A 23,132-nucleotide genomic window follows, 5' to 3' on the forward strand; every position below is an offset into this window, starting at 1 on the left:
AAGAAATTTCAACGTGAGGCCTTCCGTAAGGCTATCTAACATATTTACATTCTATAGAAAAGATTTGGCAATCTTTGGATTTGTACCTCAATTTATTTTCTGCTACTCAAGCTCTTGTTGACCGGGACTGAAGCAAAAACATGTAAATATATTAATTATCCCTAAGTATTCCATAAATCACAATATTGTTTGGATTGCCTCCTTTCATAGAAAGAGCACTGAGTGGGCTTACCAACACTTACCCATTAAGTAAATCTATTAGAAAGCTCATTAGAAATCTCTCTGCTCTCATTGCAGGAAAAACCCTTGCAAACGTCCTGCTACATCATCAGGTCACTCATCTGGAGCGGTGCCTGCTGCCAGAGTCACAGTGCAGCTTCTGCAAAGATTGTGGGACTATTGACATGATCTTTGCTACACACCAGTTTCAGAAAAGTCAGGAGCAGAACTGTAATGTTTGCTTTTATTGATCTCCCAGTGGTGCTTTTTCCAAAAGGCAATTGGAGGTTTTTTTCCCCTTTGAAAATGTTTCATTTCTCATCCAAGAAACTTCTTCAGTTCTAACTTAATTCAGTTAGAACTGAAGAAGCTTCTTGGATCATGTCAATAGTTAATTGACTAGTGCAGCAACTGCAGTGCCTACACGTGTCCGTTGAACAAGTGTTGGTACATTCTGTGCCCAAATTAGCATGATTACTATTTTTGGGCAGATCACATCTAGTCTTAAGATAATATTAAAAAATAAAACAAAGTCTTCATCAACAATGATAAATGAGCAACAGTCGAACTCTGTCAGTGAAGAAAACAAAAAGGATGCATTCTGGAGTTGGTCTGAATAAAGCTGTTATTCTGTAGAATCAAAACTCTCCCATTCCCATGAAATGATCATAGAACAGAGGTAAACTGACCATCCCTGGAGCTGACATACTGTAGTTTATTCTCTTTGTGCTAGGAGTAAAAAACTAAATTTAAAAATAAGGAACAACAAAACATGCTACATGAAAAAAACACACCCACCCCGGGCATCTCACAACTCGAGAAATGCAACTCCATATTTCTTCCATGAGAATGTCACTTATGGCACGTATTTCTACTGGCAGAATTTTTTCCATCAACAAAACTGGGAAGCAGAAATTCCTGTTCACCTCTAACATCTCATGCATCTAAAAGATCTGCTCTGGAATATCCTTAAACCTCCTCCTCAAGCTTTGAGGGAAAGCAAAGAGAAATTTCTATCATATAAGCAGAAATTTGCTTTTACTACAGAAGAGCCTTGGGCATGAAGCATATTCTTTTTACATATCCTAGTGAATGAATATAATTGATGGATCTGGAGCTATGAAGGAAATGTCTGGAAAGTCTACTGGTCTTTGAAGAACCTATGCCAAGCCTTTGATTGTAAATAATAATAATAAAAAAAAGATTGACTACCTCAACTTGTTTCTTTGTCCAATGCGCAGGAAAATATACAAATATAAATAATGCCTAAATATTCATTTGATATTTTTTCCTTAGTGGAGGAAAGTGACTAGTTTTGAAATAGCACTACCATTGGAAGAAATTATCAGTGTGTCTCTTCGTTTTTTTCTTCAAGGCCTGAAAGGCTGGCAGTTGTCCCCACACCTGCAAAATGCCAAAGCAATTGATTTGTGATGCTAGAGATAAATCTCCCATTATATGGGAAACAGCAAGAGAAATCCTTCACGGGTTCTTCCAAGGAGATGGTCTCTTTCCTTACAGCTTTCTAGCAGAACATTTAATGTAGAATTTTTATTTCACATAAAAGTTTAAAGAAATCTGCTTGAGGTAAACATGTCCTAGATTTGAGCTCAGCTTCTGATTATTATATTGATATATCTTGGCAGTTATACAGTTAGCACAGAGTTAGAATATGGGGGAAATATAAACCAGGTTTTTTTGTCTAAGCACCTGCAACACAAGATTAGGATAATACCAAGATGCCAAGGCTTGCATATTTCATAAGCTTTGGTTGAGCTCCCATTATTGTAGTGTGTATCCAATACCACAGCCAAAATATTTTTTCTCCCATAGTGGCTGACTTTCTAGAGAAGAGTGATTTTTCTCATATCTTCCACATTATTGGGGCAGGATGGTGGCTCAGTGGTTAAGATACTAGGCTTGTCAGATGGAAAGCTAGCAGCCCAGGTTCGACACCCAAGCATCATGTGACAGGGTGAGTTCCCGTCCTCGTCGCAGCTCCTGCCAACCTAGCAGTTCGAAAGTATGTAAGTGCGAGTAAATAAATAGGTACCACTTCAATGGGAAGGTAACAGCACTCTGTGACATCATGATGGCCACATGATCATGGAAACAGACAGTGCCAACTTAATGGCCTTGAAGCAGAAATGAGCACTGCCCCCTACACTGCCCCCTACTATTCCGCTAGTTGGCAACAACTAGCAGAGTAAAATCTGCAAGGACTCCTTTTTTAAAAACATGTTATTACATTTTAGTTTTGATAAATGCTTTTAGATATTGCAACAAATGCTGCTATTTTTAAAGTTTTTATCTGGCTATTTTACTAATAATTGTTTCTTCTAGTTTGATCCTTCTTTTTTTACTAAAATATTCTGGGCACAATTCTGTTTGATGAACAGTGGTTCATAAAGCAAACAAAATAAATAGCACTTTAGGATATATTTTATAGTTCATCACATCAGTTACTCTGGTGAAAGAAATCTGAATTGATCCTTTTTTTTCTTTTTTTTTAGAAATGGGCTTTTTTTTTGCATTGTGAAAATTTCAACACTCTGTGAGGCATTAGCCATTCTATGCTTTATTGATTAAAATCTGTTGCAGATGTTAATTATGCTAGTTTTCATTATTCACACAAAGTGATTTTCAGATCGTGAAGTAATTTATACAAGAATTTTGTTGTTTCTCACGGGGCCTCATTTTGCTGAAAGTCTGCCTAGATTATGACCTTTGGTTTGCAATTTACAAATGTTAAATCAATGCAAAGTGATTTCTAAAAATACTCTTCTCCACAGGAAGAAGAACTAAGAAAAAGTGAAGAAGCCAAATATGCACACTTGAGTGATGAACTACATGTATTAATTGAAGTGTTTGCCCCTCCTGGAGAAGCTTATTCACGGATGAGTCATGCCCTGGAAGAAATTAAAAAATTTCTTGTTCCGGTAAGTTGTTTGCAGACTAGAGCTATTACAAATGTACAGTACATGGCAATCACTCTATTGCATTAAACATAGTACTTGAAAATCATCATCATTAATAGATGTTGGTTCCTCTTCCGGTACTATCCTTATCACCAGTTGAAGAAAATATCAACCCTTGATTATTCTGCACTTGAAACATATTTTTGGAAATTGCCAAATGAGTTAACTGTTGCTTATTAATTGTTGCGTGTTGTTCTTTCTTTTGATATCCAAGAAATAAATCCAAACTGCCAGGTGTAAAAGATCAGGCCCAAATGTGAGGCCCAATTAATCCGATGAATTCCTGCTCATGCCTATGCACAGGAATCTTTCTCAGCTCACGGTTAGCACCTGCTTCGAGTTAGATAAAGAAAGGAGTCCCTGTGGGTTTTATTCCACTGTAGATTTTATTTTACTAGTCCAACTATAGGGGGCATTCCTCTCCAATTCTGAGTTAGATAAGGGTCAACAGAATTTCGGGGGGGGGGGTTGGACGTAGTCTGCTTGTGGCTATGTAGGGATTCTAGGCTGATTCCTCTTTTTTAACTCCACTCTCTGGTTCTGCCAATTCTTCTCCTACACAAACAGGGAAAAGATGTTAGGCATGATTGAGACTGCTATTACAGATAAAGATAACAGGGAACATGAATCTAGAGTTAGAGAACAAGATACAGGTAAGGTTAACCATAAAAAAAAAACCTGCTAAAAAACCCACCAGAATACATCCCAAGTTTCTTTGCATTATCAAGGAAATGAAATACAATTAGTCAGTCCAAGGAGAAATGCTTCTGCCCGTCTGCTTCAGCAAACGTTTTTCAAATTGTAGTCTGTGGAACTTTATGGTTCTTCAAAAACTTGAAGGGGTTTTGTGAGAGACTAAGGGCAGGAAAAAAAAGTTTACTGGAATGAAACCAAGGGCGTTCGCAGTCATTTTTATTTGCTATTTATTAGGGGAGTGCAGTGCTTCAGATTTGATTCCAAAAAGGTGTTGTACAATACAATGCATCTTGAAACATCCACATCTTTTCCAGAAGTCCCATGCAGTCTGCAATGGGAAAGATGTGGCAGCTTTAAAGAACTTATGACTGTTTCATATTCTGAAATATCTGTTTAAGATGAGTTTATAAATTGGGGCACATTTGGCTAGTATATGATACATATACAGGTAGCCTTTGACTTACGACCACAATTGAGCCCAAAATTTATGTTGCTAAGTGAGACATTTGTTAAGTGAGTTTTGCCCCATTTTACAACCTTTCTTGCCACAGTTGTTAAGTGAATCATTGCAGTTGTTAAGTTAGTAGCATGGTTAACTGAATCTGGCTTCCCCGTTGATTTTGCTTGTCAGAAGGTCCCAAAAGGGGATAACATGACCCCAGGACACTGCAACTGTCGTAAATATGAACTACTGGCCAAGCATCTGAATTTTGATCACATGACCATGGGGATGCTGGAACAGTCATAACTGTGAAAAATGGTCATAGGTCACTTTTCTCAGTGATGCTCTAACTTTGAACAGTCTCTAAATGAATTGTTGTAAGTTGGGGACTTCCTGTGGTATACTATTACTATATAGTATACCAGTGATATACATAATACATTCCTCTGCCCTTATTCCTTATTGTCCTTATTGGTATAATCGAAATACTGCAACATGTATAAGATATGCTGCTACTGAAACATGCATATCCAACAGGAGCTAAATGGCAGAGATCCTCAGGGCATACAAAAAGTTAAATTAATGAGTCAGGGGAGCAAAAGGTATTATCAAAGATGACAAAAAAGAAATGAAAGATGTAAAAATTCCATAATAAACCTCAGAATTCAGAATGTAGACATTTATTAGAGCCGAAAAAGCCTTAATATTTAGTGTATATGGATATTAGATACATAAACAGACAGAGTTATTAAACACACAGAGAGGATGCTGATTGGCACACCAATACTTGTGTCTGTCATATTGTTGTGACCGACCATCCATTGTCAGGAACAAACCAAAAAAGTATATATTCAACGAATCATTATATGATTTTATTTTGGTTTGTTTTTTGCTCACATTTCTTCACCCATCCAGTTCGACTTTCTATGGCTGAGTAATTCTCCAATTACTAACCATCACCTTCACATTGAGAAAGACACACTACTAAACGTTTCTGATGGTTTGTCTCTTTGCTGTGTTCGATCAACATTTATTCTACAATAGCCTGTCCACTGGCTAGGTTTTCTATGCCTAGGTTTAATATGTTTCTGAAAATGTAACTGTCAATCAGTGGGCAGCCATTTTCTCTCAAGGACGTAACTATGAAACAATACTAACAAGAGGATGAATATGTGATAAACAAGTAGAGATTTACTAAAAAGAGATGAGAGAGTGTTTGTTTGGCAATGTTTATAGCATGCCTATCTCAAAAGACTTTAGGCAAGTTAAAAGGTAAAGGCAAAGGTTCCCCTTGCACATATGTGCTAGTCGTTCCTGACACTAGGGGACGGTGCTCATCTCCGTTTCAAAACCGAAGAGCCAAGGCAGTCCAAAGACGTCTCCGTGGTCATGTGGCCGGCATGACTAAACACCAAAGGTGCACAGAATGCTGTTACCTTCCCACCAAAAGTGGTCCCTTTTTTTCTACTTTGCATTTTTTACATGCTTTCGAACTGCTAAATTGGCAGAAGCTGGGACAAGTAACAGGAACTCACCCCATTACTTGAACCGCAGGTTACAAGAAGATAAAATGGCAGCTACAATAATAAAATTATTATTTTGTTATTTAAAAAACCCATCAGGAACCACACATCAACAATAAATAATCAACTCTTCCGCAAGATAATGCCAACAAAACCTAGTTGCAGTTGAAAGCTCAGGGAAACAAAACTGTCTTTAAATTTCTTTAACACTAAGATAAAATTATAAGGGAGGGAGCTTTATGGACTTCTGGGGATAAACGATTTCAAAATGTGTAAGCCCACAGAAAAAGTCTGTTGTCTCATTGTGGGCATCTCACTTTAGTGGTGCAAGAGGATTCTTAACAGACCTTCCTGAAACTTTGGACAGATAATAATGGCATTATCTTCAGAGACAAAACAAATGCTAAATTGCATTTTAAATTGTCCCAATAGACACTTAACCAACCATGGTTGAACTTATAAAACTAGTGGGTGGTACTTGAATACCAGAAAACCATCCCGGGCAAAAATATTGCCAAATTTAATAAGGGAAAAGGCACTTAGGGTCCAGCCCTTTCTGAGAGGTCCTTCAGTTCTGTGATAACCACCCTTGTGATCTCACACACACTCACACACTAAACCACCATCTCTCTTCCACACCAGTCCTGTGAAGAACCAGGAGAGGATCGAAGAGGAAATCCTCACCCTCCCCTTGACTTTGGTTAAATACAAAGAGGAAAAACCAAACAACCAAAATTTAGGGACTGGGTAGCTCAGCCAAGGTGAGGTAGGGATGGGAGAGCCAGAAGGCCACTAGTTGACTTCAGGAATGAAACAAAAATGACTTCATTAAAGATGCAAAAAGAAAATTAGGTTCCATACATCAAACCATGGTTAGACAGAGATAAAAATAGCCAAAAATAGTACAATTCTAGCTCCTGCTGCAAGATTGAATGTCCAAGCTGATTGAAGGCCACCCTCTGCTCATCTAGGACTCCACAAGACACCCAAAACTCTTCCCACCAAAATCCGAACAGAATCTTCTTTTCTTCTATTGGATATCAGGGCTCAGATGACTCCCATTAGACGCATCAGGCTGGCTTGTTCCTAAAAGGGCCAGCTACTCCCCACTACAGCAAACCATTTCCTTAGTGTTGCCAAGAAAATTTGTGGACATGTCCATGAAATTAGTTAAATTTAAGTTGAAGGAGTCTACATATTTTATTTATTTATTTAATGTATGACATCTACAGAGCTCACACAATTACTGATATACAACACTTTTAAAACACATTATGCATACAAACACAAATACAATCAATGGGGTAAAATATGAAATTGGGATAAAATTGCCATAATGTGGTACCATAGAGTTACAACAATATCCAAGGAAGTTAATCATCTACAGTAACTACTTTTGGTGTGGCTGCGAGGGTATGAAGTGTAAACTACCTCCATGATGGTTTACCTCACATAATGTTCTGTCCTAACAGAGCAGCTGAAAGTGTACACAAATGGCAACCGAATTGCATATTGTATCTCACATGGTCAAAAACTACATAAGCAGCATAGTGCATTGGCCTGGCTGCTAGATCTTTGACATAGACAAAAATTTGGTTGTCTTCTACTAAAGCTGAAGGCATCAAGCTGCTGCCATTTGAGACCATTTCCTCCTTCTGTCTAATTCTAAGGCCATAGCTACTTGTAGTAATGTTTTTTTATTTTAAATCATGAGCTTATAGCACGGTTCATTTCTAAACAATGGTCTGTTCTATTGGACAAAAATGATCCATGCCTTTTTCCTAACTTTTAAAATTGTGTCTTAATCTTTAGGGTTTTTACAGCCTATGATTTGTGTTTTGTTGGTTACAGTTATGATTATGATGCACATTATAGAGCACTGAAAAAATAATAAATAGGATATTTTTTTAAAAAAAATATAATAATTAAATTTCTGAACAGCTGGTGTGAGGTTTAAGATTTTGCTTTACTGCAGGCATAACAGCTATGTTTTACAGTTTGTAGATTTATTCCTTATTCCTTTGTTTCAGTTTTATAATAATCTCAGATTTATAATATAAACAACAAAGTTGTTATTAACTGGCTTGTTAAAAACTATGCCAATGGTTCATTCTGCACAAATGTGTAGTAAAGAATTTGTCTTTTATTTCCCATTTTACGACGTGACTTTAATTTGTTTTATGAGGTTTTGTTGTTTATAAAAATAGCATTTATTGCAATAGCAAATGCCACATATAATAGCTTATGTACCACATAGATGAAAGTCACTATTCAGCAAACTATTGTGCAACACCTTCTGAAAAGCACATGTCAGACAACAAAACCCCAAGAGATCTCCCTTTAGGGAAGGGCAAAAATTAATTTTGTCCACATATTTAAGTGAAGAGATTTAATTTGTACAATTCCCAAACTAATATGTGGATCAAAAGAGAGCTCTCCTTTGGATGTTCCACTTCTCCAAATATTTCAACACACTGCTGCACACAATAATTATATGTCCATATGTCTACATTCCGATACAAAATGTGCATAGCAGCGAAAAATTCATACAAAATTAGGCAAGAGCCGGTATGTTACAAAGTTAAACTGTATATATAAAAGTTATTGGGTGACTTTGCCACAGACAGGATTATGGGGAGGAAAATGGGAAGAGGAAATATACCATGTATGCTTTCCTCCCTGAGGAAAAGCAAGATAATAAATCTAAATCTGTAGCATGAGCAGGAGCTGAAGTCAAATATGTTATATTTTTTTCCTTGACTGTTATTTCAAGTGTATGAGCTGCAACGGATTATGAAAAGTTCTTTGCAGATTACATGATATTAGACCTCAAATCTTTAATAGTGCTTGGTTTAAAAATACTGTAGCAACGCCTCTATTCCTAGGATGGTTTTATTCAGAAGATAATTGCTATTTATAAAATGCTTCCTCCATGACGTTTTTAGATGCCATTTGTCTGCTAATCTAAAAAAACAGAAGCAGTTACTATAAGGAGGAGGTAAAAAGGCACCAGGGCATATTCATCACTTGTGTTCTGAAGACCTGTAAAAATAGTGTTTTAGCATGATGTTTCAGTAATTTAAGGAGATGAGACTGGCTTGACCTTAAGAACCAGGTGACGGAGTGATTGGTGTTGAGATGGTTTAGTTTAGATGGTTTACTCATAGAGATAGTGAATGATGTTGAACTAACCACCAGGTAAGTACATGAAGGAGGAATAGATGTTTGTGAGAAAGGGGAAGAGCAGAAGTGAAGTGAGAAGTTTTAGGATAAATCAGTCTCTGGAAGTGGTAGACACCAGGATAGAAAGAAATGGAGAATAGTATTGATGTATTTCCTTTTTTAATTTATGCATTAATTTATTGGACTGAAGATTGCTACTCTCTTTTTTGTGTAATGCTCTTTACTTTAAAAAAGAACAACGTGGCTTGTATGCACTATATGAATGCATGACTGGAGTTTTCTGAAATGTTTCCCAGGTTGTTTGGAAGTTCAGCATTAGGGAAAGTGAGAAGATGTTAAAAGGGAAAAAAAATTGGTGTATCTCATTCCTGACCCATCATAAGATGTAGACCGCAATTGAATTCAGATGATGAAAAGCATGTGTTTTGGTATGAGTCCCATAGTAACGCTCATGACTTTTTAAAGCAGATATTGCTAAGCCTCCGTTGCAGCATGTACAAAGACATTGCCTTCAGTGTAGCAACAAAAGCCCCCTGGAACAGCTGGTCTTTTGTTTCTGTTTCTATATTTTTGGCTACCTTCTTCGCAGGAAGTATTGGTTCTTTATGTTCAAGATAAACAAGACAAACACTCCTCCTATAGTAGGATTTGGAGTGAAGGCTTATTTACAATCTTGTATATTGCAGATGATGATTAAGAAACTGCTCAAGAAGGACACCACTACTGGTGTAGTTAAATCATTTTACAATTTGGAACAAGGATCTTGGCAGGGAAGGGAAGCCTATTCAGAAGAAGAAATATTCCAAACAATAACAAATCCTGTAGAAAAAGGAAGAGGAGGACCATCTGCTGTTAGTGTTTTAAGATGTTCCCTGCATGCTTAGAGGAACATTTAAAAAGAGAATTCTCACAAGGCTCCCAAGAATGCCATAGAAAGTCTAGAAGATGCTGGCCAGAGTCACTTGTTTTGTGAGACGGGCAGCTATATAAATTTGAGAAGTAAATACACAAATAAGAACTGATGGCTCATCAAACAAATCCCACTTGAGGCATAAATGACAATACTTAAATTATCCTACTTCTGACACATTATGGGAAGACTCAGCTCTCTTGAATAGACTCTAATGGTGAGAAATGTAAAAGGAAAGATAAGAAGACAATGACCTGTGGATGGTTTACACCGTAATGTAGTACACCATTGAGAGTTTTGAAAGAACAAGTTAGGGATACATCGTCTTGGATACAATTTATCTATGTAGTCACCAGGACTCAAAAATGACATATAATCAGAGAGCCAACTTGCTGTAGTGGTTAAGACACCAGGCTACAAACCAGGAGATTGTGAGTTCTAGTCCTGCCTTAGGCATGACTGGCCAACTGAGTGACCTTGGGCCAGTCACTCTGTCTCAGTTCATCTTCCCTCACAGGGTTGTTGTGGTGGGGAAAATAGGAGGAGGGAGGAGCCTTAAGTATGTTCACCAACTTGTTTTATTTGCAAAAATAATAAAGGAGGGATAAAAAATATTCAATTTTAAAAATCTGACATATAGGTGGAACATTCACCTGCAGAATGTAATCAAGGCTTCCTACGCATTATGCATGAGGACAAGTTATGTATAGCACTATGCATGGTTCATATAAGATTGCTAAAAGTTAGCACATGTTTCAGTTGTGTTATATAATTGTCCATACGAAACATTTATGCGTTGAAAGCTTTCAACCTGAAGAGGAATTATTGTTTCTCTCAGCCTGCAGAGTTTGCAGGATCCACTTGTTTTGCATTACTCTCACCTAGATTTTATGGGCATGCCACCAATGCATGATAAAACAAGGATTTTATTGACAAGCTGGCTGATAGCTAAATGAAAGAAGTTCTTACTGGGACATGTTGCTGCTGAAATCAGAAATGAGCCTCATCAAGATAACAAAAAAAAAAAAAGCACTAATGAAATTTTTGAGGGGATTTGTATCATTTTTGTAGGAATGTTTGTTTATACCGCTCTTTAAAGTTATAAAGAAGGCTTATACACGCCACTTCAAATATTGTAGGATGTTGGGATTGTGTGTATCCATGTGTGACCTATTCAGATGTATGATATTAATGGTAGTCCAGATTTCTATGAATCTTCAGCTCACTCTCTGAAGATAATGTAAAAATCCCTCACTGAAAGAGGATCTTTTTCTGGGACTTCTGGCAGGCCAGTATCGAACAGGTCATAGTCCTAGTTTCCTTTCATTACACTGATGAATCATAGATCATAAGTTCTGCCTGGAGACATGTGAGTGAAAAGGCAGAAGAAAATGAAACTCAGGAGATCTTTATATCCAGACAGCCTACAGATGTCTTCTGTAGCTTGGAAGAGACAAAAACAACCGTGTATTACACATCTGCAGATCTAATTCTGAGATAGGCCATATATCGGCTTTTGCAACTTCCATTGCCCAAACATTATCTCAATGAAATCATTCACATTTAACAGCTTGAGTACCGAAGGCATCTTGGATGGCACTGCTTCCAGACTCTGTACTTCAGTGTTTGGCTTTTGAGGAAAGTGTTTATTTCAAAGGTTTAGGAGAACAATATGCAACGAGGTGATAGCCTGAAAGTCACCGAAGGCGGGTTAAGAGCAGTGTAGTGTAGTGTAGTTAAGGGCAGTGATAATATGAGCCTCATAATTTTGTTTTCTGCTCTCACAAATCTGATACGGCATTTTGCTGCAGCTTTTTGGACATGTGGCTGCAGTGCAAGTTATAAAACTGTTTGGGTGCCTCTAATGTTGTTTCCTACCTGCAGAAGAATTTAGACTTAATGGGTTCCATCTGTTCTTGAATCTCCGAGGATTGTATCAGTTTGTTTAAAGGCAGCCTGGGTTTCACAGAGCTAATTGCTTATCCCAAGAAGCTTATTTCTTTCCTGATTAGAAGCCTTGCTATTTTCATTTCAACATGCTAGCTTTAACAGTGCTGGTGGCCATTGCTAGCACAATTTTGTCCTTTTTTCTTGAAATAACTCCATCTCATGCCTAAATACCCAAAATAGGGCTGTGTTTGCACAAAATGTTAAGTTGACCGAATTAGCCTATTTTCTGGATTTACACAATACATCAAATTGATGGCTGATCAGCTGGGCTGGATTCGCTCACCTCTGTAATCTTGAAAAACCCTGTAAGAATAAAATTGTGCTTGGCATGACATGCAAACAGAATCCCTAATTATGTGTGGTTAAGTCATGAGTTATTTAAAGAGGACAATGATTAGTGCACAAGTAAATCATAAACATAAACCACACTGACTAATATCATGTAACACTCTAAACCAAAAATTAAATAAATCACATTGTGCTTTAGTTTGCATTCTAAATTCATCAACATGCTGCATGTATTTCCTAGTTGAAGGGAGAAGGGCAACAGTGTGTTGGCTTGCAAATTGGCCACTTAGTTTACATAGGATAGCATGAATGTGCTTGCAATTAAATTAAGCTTTGGTTGACCTTGTGGTATAGTGCCCCAAATGTGTGCCAACTGCCTTTATCTGCTGCATATTTCACTGATATGACTAAGACTGGCAACCTAGTCTGAATCTTCCTTTAATTATTAAAAAGAGCTGCATGTGAGCCTTGAATAACCAAGTCCATGCGGGCCAGTGGCAATCCATAGTTATGGGCCCATCCAGTGACAGCTCTGGCATTAACAGTCCAAACATATCATCCTCATATCAAGTATTAAATAGGATATGAAAATTTCCTTTTTAAAAAAACAAAAAATGTTATCGTTGTAAAATGCTACGAAGCCTATGCCAAAGGGAAACATATTGCGTCATTTTTTATTTATAGAAAGGATCGCCTTTTCAAAAATTGGATAAATTACACATGTCTTACAGAACACCAAAAAGCCCAAATTCAATTTTTATATGAAAAAGAAAATGTTAGGAAAACAGTTAATTTCCCAAGTGAAAAGTAAACTTAAAGAAAGAACTTTCAGAAGTTGCTTGGAACAAAAAATACCGACTGAATGTGGCTACTAAGTGCCACGGAATTGTCTGGAGTTCTGTTAATAGAAAAAAATTTGTTCAGTGGAACAAGTAAGTGAAAAAGGTGGTAGAGGAGGGAGAAATGCAAATGCGAGACTGATTATTTAAAAAACACATTCAGTGAAGGCTATTACATAATGTTCATAGAAATAAAGAGATGGTTGGAAAGAATATAGTCCAAGAGATGATAGAACTGATCAAAACTGTGCTGTGTTTTCCCCATCTCTATTTATTTATTTATTTATTTATTTATTTATTTATTTATTTATTTGTCAAGCATATATAAGATAACAGGTAAAAGTATAAACATAATTTGAATACATGAAAAGAGTAAGCATAAAAAGGAATATTAGGACAAGGACGGTAGGCACGCTGGTGCACTTATGCATGCCCCTTACAGACCTCTTAGGAATGAGGTAAGGTCAACAGTAGACAGTTTAAGGTTAAAGTTTTAGGGGCTTGGGGAAGAAACCAGAGTCAGGCAGTGCATCCTAGGCATTGCCTTTTTGGCAATGTTGTTACAGTGGGCTTTGGCACTTAGATCTTTAGAAATCTTTATCCCTCCGTTTCCTTCCTGAAGAATAACATTGTCCATCCAAGCTACTATTAGGCTTGACTGGGGACCCTCTTTTCAGCTTTTCTATTTCTTTACTCTTAATTCAAAGATACCAGAATTACTTATAATGACTAAATCTTGGGGGCTCTCTTCAGAATTATGATTTTGGAAAAAGAGGAAGAAAAGACAAGTAACGAAAAGAAAAGCCAAAAAAGGGGAACAAAAGGTTTCGAACCCATTTCATTGATTTCCAATGTCTGAATTGACTTGACTTGGCTTTTCTTTCACGCGCAATTATTCTTTCCTCACAAATTGCTAGATTTGTCTAGTGATTAAGGCACCAGATTAGAAACTGGGAGATCCTGCGTTCTAGTCCTACCTTAGCCATAAAACCTGGCTTGGTGTCTTTGGGCCAATCATCAGGAGACTATGTATTCTAGTCCCGCCTTAGTCATGAAAGTCAGTTGGATGACCTTGGGCCATATCTCAGCCCAACTCTCCTCACAGGGTTATCATTGTGGGAAAAACAGGAGGAGGAAGGTGTTGGATATATTCACCACTTTGAATTAGTTATAAAAGTAATAAAGGTGGAAATAAAATAAATAAAAATTAAAATAATAAAATAAAATAAAATATTATTTCCTCTGCAAAAGTAAGGAAATAGTACAGCAAGGACTTCCTTCTTTGTGTGTCACTATTGGTGCTTCCGTCCTCTTCCCTGCTCTCTATTTGAAAATACACAGAAGGAAGGAGGGATGTGAGGTTACTTGTTATGGTTCTGCTTGGGACAGACAGATGAGAGAACCTGCAAAGAGATAACTTTTTCAGTAGAAATATTGGTCCCAGGGAGGGTGGGGAGGAGAGAAAGCAGAGCTTAATAGCTTGAAGTATCTGCATTCTCCTTTATTGAGGGATAAAGGGAAATATTTTTTCTTTTTTTTTTCTTTTTGCAATGAAAAAGGTGTGCTTGTCTATAAGAGTGATTGCAATTCTTTCCCTGTTCACTATGATTAGAAATGGAACAATTTTTCACTACCAAACGAATCAGGATCCAGAGTCTTTTCCATTTTGTTTCATTTATTTGGTTTCCATGTAAATCAGCCAGTAGGAACGGACAGTAGACAATGTAAGCAGAATATGATAGGCACCATGTGACCTGCTCTGAACCTCAGAGACTGATGTATGGGTTGGAAGAAGCCATCTATCAGAATCCATGCTTTTCTAAATGTCATCATGCAGTTCGCTGCTAAAAAGAAACATGCCTACAGTAAATGCATTTTTTAAAAGAAATGTCTGTTTGGAAATTAAATGGATATATGAATTCATCTTTGGAGGGGAAATGCATTCCAGTGATATGCATTTTGAGACTAGGTACAAAATATAAGTTTAAACAGTTACTTAAATGCAAACTTTTGTGCAGTTTTTTTAAAACCAGAATGAAGTAGTATAATTTAATTGTTAATTAACTTCTGCACTGACATTCATGGGAAAACAGATTCTTTTCTATAGTAATATGACCTTGATGGTTAGGAGAAAATAGAAACTAACAAATTATACCAACATTTTTCTAGGTTTTACCATAATATTTTGTAACCTGCCTCTTTTATTCACTATTTGTGAATAAAATAGAGTCCAGAAAGTAGGAACACAAGAGCAAGATATTATCAGCCAAATTGATATGGAAGGTGTTTGTATATTTAAAACCAAAGTGGGGAATGCTTCAAGTTATGTCAATTACATAAATAATAGTAGTTAGCTAAGGAATTTAAGGTATTACCACAAGATCCATTATACAAACCTACACTGATGATTGTACCTAGTTTGGTAATGAAAAGTCTGCAAGAAAATATTCAAGCTCAAAGAGCACCAAGGATCCACTATACAACCTCCCTAAATTTGTAACAATTATCCGCTTCTATTCTGAGTTATGCTTAAAAAGAGCGTATAGTATGTGAATTGTGACTGGCATTGTCCATCAACAAAGAAAGGAAAATCAAACGGGGATTTGACACTTTTGGATAGCCAAAGACCATTCATTCATTCATTCATTCATTCATTCATTCATTCATTCATTCATCTATGAGATTTATATTGCTGTTTATTCACACATGGCGACTCCAGGCGACTTACAAGAATGTAAAAACATCATATAAAAACAATAAAACTAATAAAAGAGAGAATTATATAATAAATTAATAAAATTATATAATAAAATAACACCGCACCCCAGTGACAACACATCATGTGATCCATTTAATGGGCTCTATCCTGTTCTGCTTTCCCCAGGCCCACTGGCAGAACCAGATCTATTTTAAATATATTCAGAGCTATGCAAGCAATTAATAGAATATTGTCTGACATGGAAGTTTTCATAAAACCAAACAGTAGATTAAATCAAACTAAGCATTGGCATGTTTTCTTGAATGCCAGAGGGAGAAAATCAAAAGATTTCTGATCCTATAAGCACATTGTGAAAGGCCTACTTCATGAAAATGCTCTCTTTTTGTGTGTTTTATTCATGATGAGCGTTAAACCACTGCCTGGAAGCGGTGCAGGTTTGGATGGGGAGGAACAGGCTTAGACTCAACCCTTCCAAGACTGAGTGGCTGTGGATGCCGGCATCCCGGGATCTGGAGGTTCCATCCTTAATGATCGGAGGTGAAATCCTTGCTCCCTCCGACAGGGTCCGCAACTTGGGTGTCCTCCTGGATTCTCGGCTGTCTTTAGATGACCATCTGACGGCCGTAACCAGGGGGGCCTTCGCACAGGTCCGTCTTGTGCGCCAGTTGCGCCCGTTCCTAGACCGGGATGCCCTCGCCACGGTCACTCACGCCCTTGTTACCTCTAGGTTGGACTACTGTAACACCCTCTACATGGGGCTGCCCTTGGGATGTGTCCGGAGGCTTCAGCTAGTCCAAAATGCAGCCGCGCGGGTAGTTACGGGGGCGTCTAGATACTCCCGTGTAACACCTCTCCTGCGTGAGCTGCACTGGCTACCGGTGGCACTCCGGATACGTTTCAAGGTGCTGGTGCTCACCTATAAAGCCCTTCATGGCTTAGGCCCGGGGTACTTGCAGGACCATCTCCAGCCATTCTCCCATCGTCCTGTGCGCTCTCACAGAGTCGGCCTCCTCAGGGTGCCGTCGGCCAAACAATGTCGGCTGACGACCCCCAGGGGGAGGGCGTTCTCTGTGGGAGCCCCGACCCTCTGGAATGGATTGCCCACTGAGCTCAGGACAGCCCCCGACCTTCTTTCCTTCCGTCGTGAGCTGAAGACGTGGCTCTTCCGCCAATTAAACTGATCCGTTTGGGGGTACACTGGTATAATTTTAAATCGTTTTTAATTGGGTTACTGATTTTAATTTGGTATTGTATTGTGATTTGTATTGAAGTTGTCATTTTGTAAGCCGCCTTGAGTCCCTAGGGAGAAAGGCGGCATATAAATCGCAATAAATAAATAAATAAATAAATAAACCCCTCAGAATTAAAACAAAAGCCAAATACACTATATTTCTGTACAGTGAAAGGCACGGGTGTCAAACTTGTGGCATCACGTTCTTGTCATGTGATGTATTGTGACTTTTTCCCCCTTTGCTAAACTGGGGGTGGGCGTGGCCACATCTGGCCCCGCAGGCCGCAAGTTTGACACCTCTGGTGTAAGGCATATGCAGATAGCAGACCATGTTAAAAGTCAAGTATGAATGCTTTTAGTACACAAGATCAAAAACATGGCATCAAATATCAGATAAGTAGGAAGGAAAACCAGTAAGTAATACATGATTTTTCCCATCAAAGGAAAAACATCCTTTTAACTTCCCCAAAACTAGTCAGTATTATTATTGGCTGGCTTTTCCTCTTTTTGCTGGAGAAATGATACCCATTTTAAGGGAGAAATAATAAGTTTGAAAGATACTTATCCCAACAAGCAACACTGAAAACAATTAAACAATTGTTCTGTTCCCCTTCCCCACACAGGCAAACACACAACCAGGCACGCCTGCCAAGATTTTATTATGCAGTCAGACTAGAAACCCTTGCAGATAAGAGTTTTGGCAGTAAACTGCGAAATGCCTGCCAAGTCAGTTTTCATTCACAGTAAGCAAGAGAGAGTTTATCCTCAGTCCGATTCAGTAGCAAAAAATAATCCACGAAGCAATAATTCACCAAGGTCCAATCCAAATATGCACAAGCCAGATTTCAGGTAACGCAATGTGACTCTCAGGTTTTTAACTTTGACTGTCACAAAGCCTGAAGAGCAATCACACCCACTTTTATTCCTTGTGAGGTGTGGCTCAGTGACTCAGCTCAATCTCTGGCCCACCCACGCCTCTTTCGTTGCTGCGCACGCTTCTCTCTCCGACGCTGCCTGGGATCAAGCCAGGATTCATCATCCTTGCTCCCTATCTGTTGTTGTTCCGATATGCTTTCCTCCTGGCATATCCCAGGCTGTTCCTCTTGGCCTTCGGATGGAACCTTAGGGATTGCCAGAGAGGAGGGTCCTGGAGAGGGAGGCCTGATCAGTTCCTCCCCATTACCTTCTGAGTCCTCTTCCTCTGTTAGGACAGGCTCGGGAGTCGGGGTCACAACAACAGTCAAACAAGCTATTGTTGGGAAAAGTTTCCAAGCTGTCAATAAAGTTATTCCTTAAACTCATTCATTGTCTCTGGACTCTGGTTTGTGTAACTTTATTTATACAGAGCCATGTTTTAGAATCACTACCGTGTAAGATTAAACAAATTATAGGCTGGATTCAAAGACCTTTTGGATTCTGATCTAGAATTGATAGGTGGTTTATTTTATAAAGGAATGACATGGTCCTAAACATATTAGTTTGTATATCGGAAAATCACTTAATTGCCTCCAGGCATCCCAATTAAATGGAATTATCATCCCAATTAAGCATCAGTCCTAGTCAGTTAAATCTCATTTGCCTTAATGTTATTCCCTGGGAAATGTCCAAGTTAAATGGATTTCCTAATTTATCACATCCTGGTTAAGTCAAACTTATTTGACATTATTTGTTAGATCTGCTAAAAAAAACCTTCTTGCTGTCTTTCCTCCTTCTTTCTGTACATTTTTATCCAAAGGTTTCACTTCACAATAAGCTTTGAAAAAGAAGAAAAATCTTTTCCATAGAGACTTATATGAGTTAAACCAATTATGTTATTGAAATGCATATACAGTAACCAGTTGTACACCAAATTGTTCATGTGTTATTTGTTAAATGTAATATAAGTCCATACTTTACTGAAATACATGAGCCATTCAAATGACCAAATGAGCTTTTGGTTTTTTTAAAAAAAGCATCTCACAGTAATCTATTTATCTTGTATTATTGAACAGCAAAGAAAATATTACTGCACATTTAGTGCAAAAGACTGACAAAATCAAAAGCTCTATCTTCAAAAAAGGCAAAAAGGAAATAGTGTTTCTTCCCTTCCCTTCCCTTCCCTTCCCTTCCCTTCCCTTCCCCCCAAATGGCAAAATAAAATAGTCTATTCCTAATAGACATATTAGCCTAAGTCTACAGGGGTGTCAAACTGGTGGCCTGTGTGCTGGATGCCATTAAAATTAATATAGGTGGGCCTCTACTCAGGGTTTATGAACCAAAATTATTTGTTCTGATTTGTTTCTTCTGATCTTCATACCATTAGGAATATTGTCTTGCCTGTAGCATTGTTTTTACATTGACCCAATCATGATTTGGAGACACACTTGAAGTATCACAGGGTTTTTTTTACTGGAGAAAGGGGAGTTATATTTATCTGTTTTTACAAGGAGTACACACTCCTTTTGAACAGAGAACGCAAGAGGGTTTCATAACCTGGAAAAAGAAAAGGTGGGGAAAATAGATCTCTTGAGAAATTACTCCTTTATCTTGCTATATCTGCTGTTTCTGTCGAAAGATTGTCACATTAGCTACCCAGTCTCAAAGTTTTCCTGAGTCGTCTTCTCTTTTGGGTTGGTGCTAGAATCTAGGTTGTTTCTTTTTCTGAGGTTTTTATGTATGTATTTGTATGTTAAAGTCAGTTTTGACTGCCTGACTAGTCCCTGCAGTTTTATTGGCAATGTTTTTAGAAGGGGGATTGCCCTTGTCTTTTTTCTAGGGCTGGAAGACAAAGATTGGTCCAAGGTCACCAAATTGGCTTCAGTACCTAAGGCAGGACTAGAACTCCCAGTCTCCCAGTTTATAGCTGGTGCCTGAACCACTAGACAAAACTGGGGCTTTCTGATGTTATTGCAGGTAGTGCCCAACCACGGGTGGGTTCTACTTACCTTTACTACCGGTTGGCAACAGGAGTGCACACACACACTTTTGTGCATGCACACAAGCTTCTGCGTATACGCAGATCATCCATTATGACATCTGGGTGGGTGGGCGGAGCCTCCCGCCGCTTTTACTACCGGTTTGCAAGAACCGGACAGAACCGGGAGCAAACCACCACTGTCCTCAATGTACAACCACAATTGAGCCCAAAATTTCCACTGCTAAGTGAGACAGTTGTTAAGAGAGTTTTGTCCCATTTTACGACCTTTCTTGCCATATTTGTTAAGTGAATCGCTGCAATTGTTCAGTTAGAAACATGGATGTTAAATGAATCTGGCTTTCCCATTGACTTTGCTTGTCAGGAGGTCACAAAAAGGGATCGCATGATACTGCAACCATCATAAATGTGAATCAGTGGCCAAGTGGGCAAATTTTGATCCTGTGGCCATGGGAATGCTACAACAGTCATTAAGTGAGAAAAACTGTCATAAGTCACTTTTTCCAGTGCCAGTGTAACTCCTTGTTCTCCTTAGAGGAACATAACACAATAAAAATAACATTCTTGGACTGTTTCCTTCCTCAACTCAAGAAGGCCATTGTATTCAACCCATCACCTTACCACTCTGACCTCATTAGCATGCACCTGTTATAATCTAATCAGTTAAATGCTATGTTGATTAAATGGTAATTTGCATAAGTCTATAAAGAGGGGTTTTGCGTCCCTATCCCTTTTAGACTTGTTCTTTTGCCTGGGGCACCACAAGAAACCAATTGTTTCAATGGAATTGTGTGTGGACCTCTGGTTCTAAACAAACAAAGCACAAATTGGTTCATTATGGTACTAGAGGCAAAAAAATATCAGCCTACAAGGGGAGGGTTTACAAGTTCATAGACTTACACAAATTACAATTTACATTTAATCAGTACAGCTGTTCCCTGACTGGGTTATGGCAGATACTTTATGTATTCATAAGATGAGAACGATGAGGCAGCAGAGGCAAAATTCCTTAATTAAAATGGTCAAAGAAAGTCTCTGTTAAGATTTTACTTTTTTTTAAGGTTTATCTATGTCCCAGTGTTTTTATTCTCTCTTTAGAATTTAAATTAACATTCCTTGGTATCTAAGTATTTTATAGCTGAGCTGACACTTCTGTTTTTCTAGGGAAAGTATATTTGGGGTAATTTACTTGCCTAACTTGAGGCTCTGTTTTCTACTTTGTGCCCACCCCTCTACTTCATGCCAAGAGTTATAACTCTGCAACTACGCAAATTTATTAATTTAACCTTTGTGGTGCCTAGGTGACTATGGTTACTGCTCTAATTCTATTTTTGTTGCTTCCTTTGATTTCACAAAACTTTTTTTTCTTACCTTGTTTCTGTTCAGAGTGTCATTAATGTAGGCTTCTCATAACAAAGACCTGATCCTTGGTGGTGGGGAATGATATGCTATCAATTTATTTTTAACTCCTAGTGACCACACAGAGCAGTGAAGGCTAACCTTTTCTGGATCGAGTGCCCAAAGCGTGCATGTAAATGCATGCATGCGTGCCTGAACCCCCAAAATCCAATGTGTGTGTGGCCCCTGCACATGTGCCCTGCCCCCATGCATGTGCATGCACCCCTGCATATACCCCACCCCCGCATGTGCACGCCATGCACACACCCCACCCCCATGTACATGCGTGCCTGACCCCCCGCATGCGCACCACCCTCCACACATACACGCACAGCCCCCACACATGCTCCACCCACCCCCACATGCGCGTTCAGTCCCCTGCATGCACCCCGCCACCCATGCATGTGTGGCAGAGACCTGACAATCAGCTGGCCAGCGGGAGGCACACATGCATGCATGGCAGAACTGAACTGGGGTGACAGCTCATGTGCCCACAGAAAGGGTGCTGTGTGCCACCTGTGGCATGCGTGCCATAGGTTCACTATCATGGACATAGTTAGATTTCCAGGATGGTCTATCCTTAACCTGTTCTTTCAAGTTTCCTTGAAAGTCTATGAGACTTAGAAAGGAAGCAACAGTTAAAATGTTTTAAAATAGCATTTCCCAAAGTAAGCCAGGAGAATTTCTCAATCACTTTCTGGTGGTGTGTGCAGCTTCCCTGAAAGATATAATAGCACTTCTGAGGATTTAGATGTTTTGCTCTGTATTTCCTCTTTTTTCTGTATAGAAACAACCCAGTTCTTGTCCTTTCCATGCTCCCCACTGGGCTGCTATCAGTAAATCCAAAGCTCTACAATTTCATGAGGCCACCTTAAACAAAGAAGAAACTTCTCCCTCTGGATTTTCTACAGAATCAAGAATGGCATTAAAAAGTTCCAAGTTCCAATTAATAGAAATGAGTGTCTGAGGAGCTGTCCCACCCTAATGGTATTGGCCCTTCCCGCTTGCTCCAGTAGAAGAGGCCTACTCCAGATTGCACATTTTTTTCATCTTGTTTAGTTTTTGAGCCGAGGTGGTGCAGTGGTTAGAGTGCAGCACTTCAGCTGACTGCTAGCTGTAATTCGGCAGTTCAACTCTCACCGGCTCAAGGTTGACTCAGCCTTCCATCCAAATGAGGACCCAGATTGTTGGGGGCAATATGCTGATTCTGTAAACAGAGAGGGCTGTAAAAGCACTATGAAGTGGTATGTAAGTCTAAGTGCTATTGCTATTGCTATTGTTTGTTGTTGTTTCTCTCTTTTTTTGTTGAAGTTTATATTTTAACTTTGGAAATAAAATAAAAATTTATCAGATAAAAGTAAGTTTTCCAAAGTTCCTGTACCTACACTGTAAACAGTCAGGTTTACACAGATAGTATCTCTGTGTTCAGTGAACTATTAAGGGGGAGGAGCAGGAGGAGGAGGTAGAGGCACAATCACACTTGCAAGATTCTGTTAAGATTTCCAATCTCAATAAAAATTATTGTAGTTTTCCTCGGGAGTTGATTCCCTAATCTGGTCTACCTAGTAAAGCTAACACAGTGTGATGCTTACAGTATATTGTTCAACCATTGCACTTTACATACCGTGTGACTTGTCAGCAGCACTTAAAAGGATCTGATTCGGCATGGTGCCTGGCTGTGCTTCCCTATTTCTGGATCAGAACATAGTCTCCTGGCTTTCAAGAATGGCAAACGACTGTAACAGATGGCTGGAATGAAGCTCTCACCTTGGGAAACCAAGCTGGAAATTTTTAATGAGCGATTGTTCCAACGTTTCCATCCAGAGGCATCAAGCAATTATA

The 23,132-nt window shown here is 38.7% G+C and overlaps 1 protein-coding gene across 2 annotated transcripts in view; it reads left to right on the forward strand.

The window, feature by feature from the left end:
• The window catches only part of KHDRBS2 (KH RNA binding domain containing, signal transduction associated 2), a 387,146-nt gene that overhangs the window by 174,732 nt on the left and 189,282 nt on the right, over window positions 1–23,132 (forward strand). For both annotated transcript variants that reach the window (XM_070954715.1, XM_070954723.1), the window contains exon 4: window positions 3,012–3,158. In XM_070954715.1, coding sequence (XP_070810816.1) covers window positions 3,012–3,158 — 147 coding nt within the window. The remainder of the gene's footprint in view (window positions 1–3,011; window positions 3,159–23,132) is intronic.

The sequence above is a fragment of the Pituophis catenifer genome, unplaced genomic scaffold, assembly GCF_029215685.1.
Source record: "Pituophis catenifer annectens isolate HBS135680 unplaced genomic scaffold, rPitCat1.0.hap2 SCAF_1, whole genome shotgun sequence".
In the NCBI taxonomy this organism is placed as follows: Eukaryota; Metazoa; Chordata; class Lepidosauria; order Squamata; family Colubridae; genus Pituophis; species Pituophis catenifer.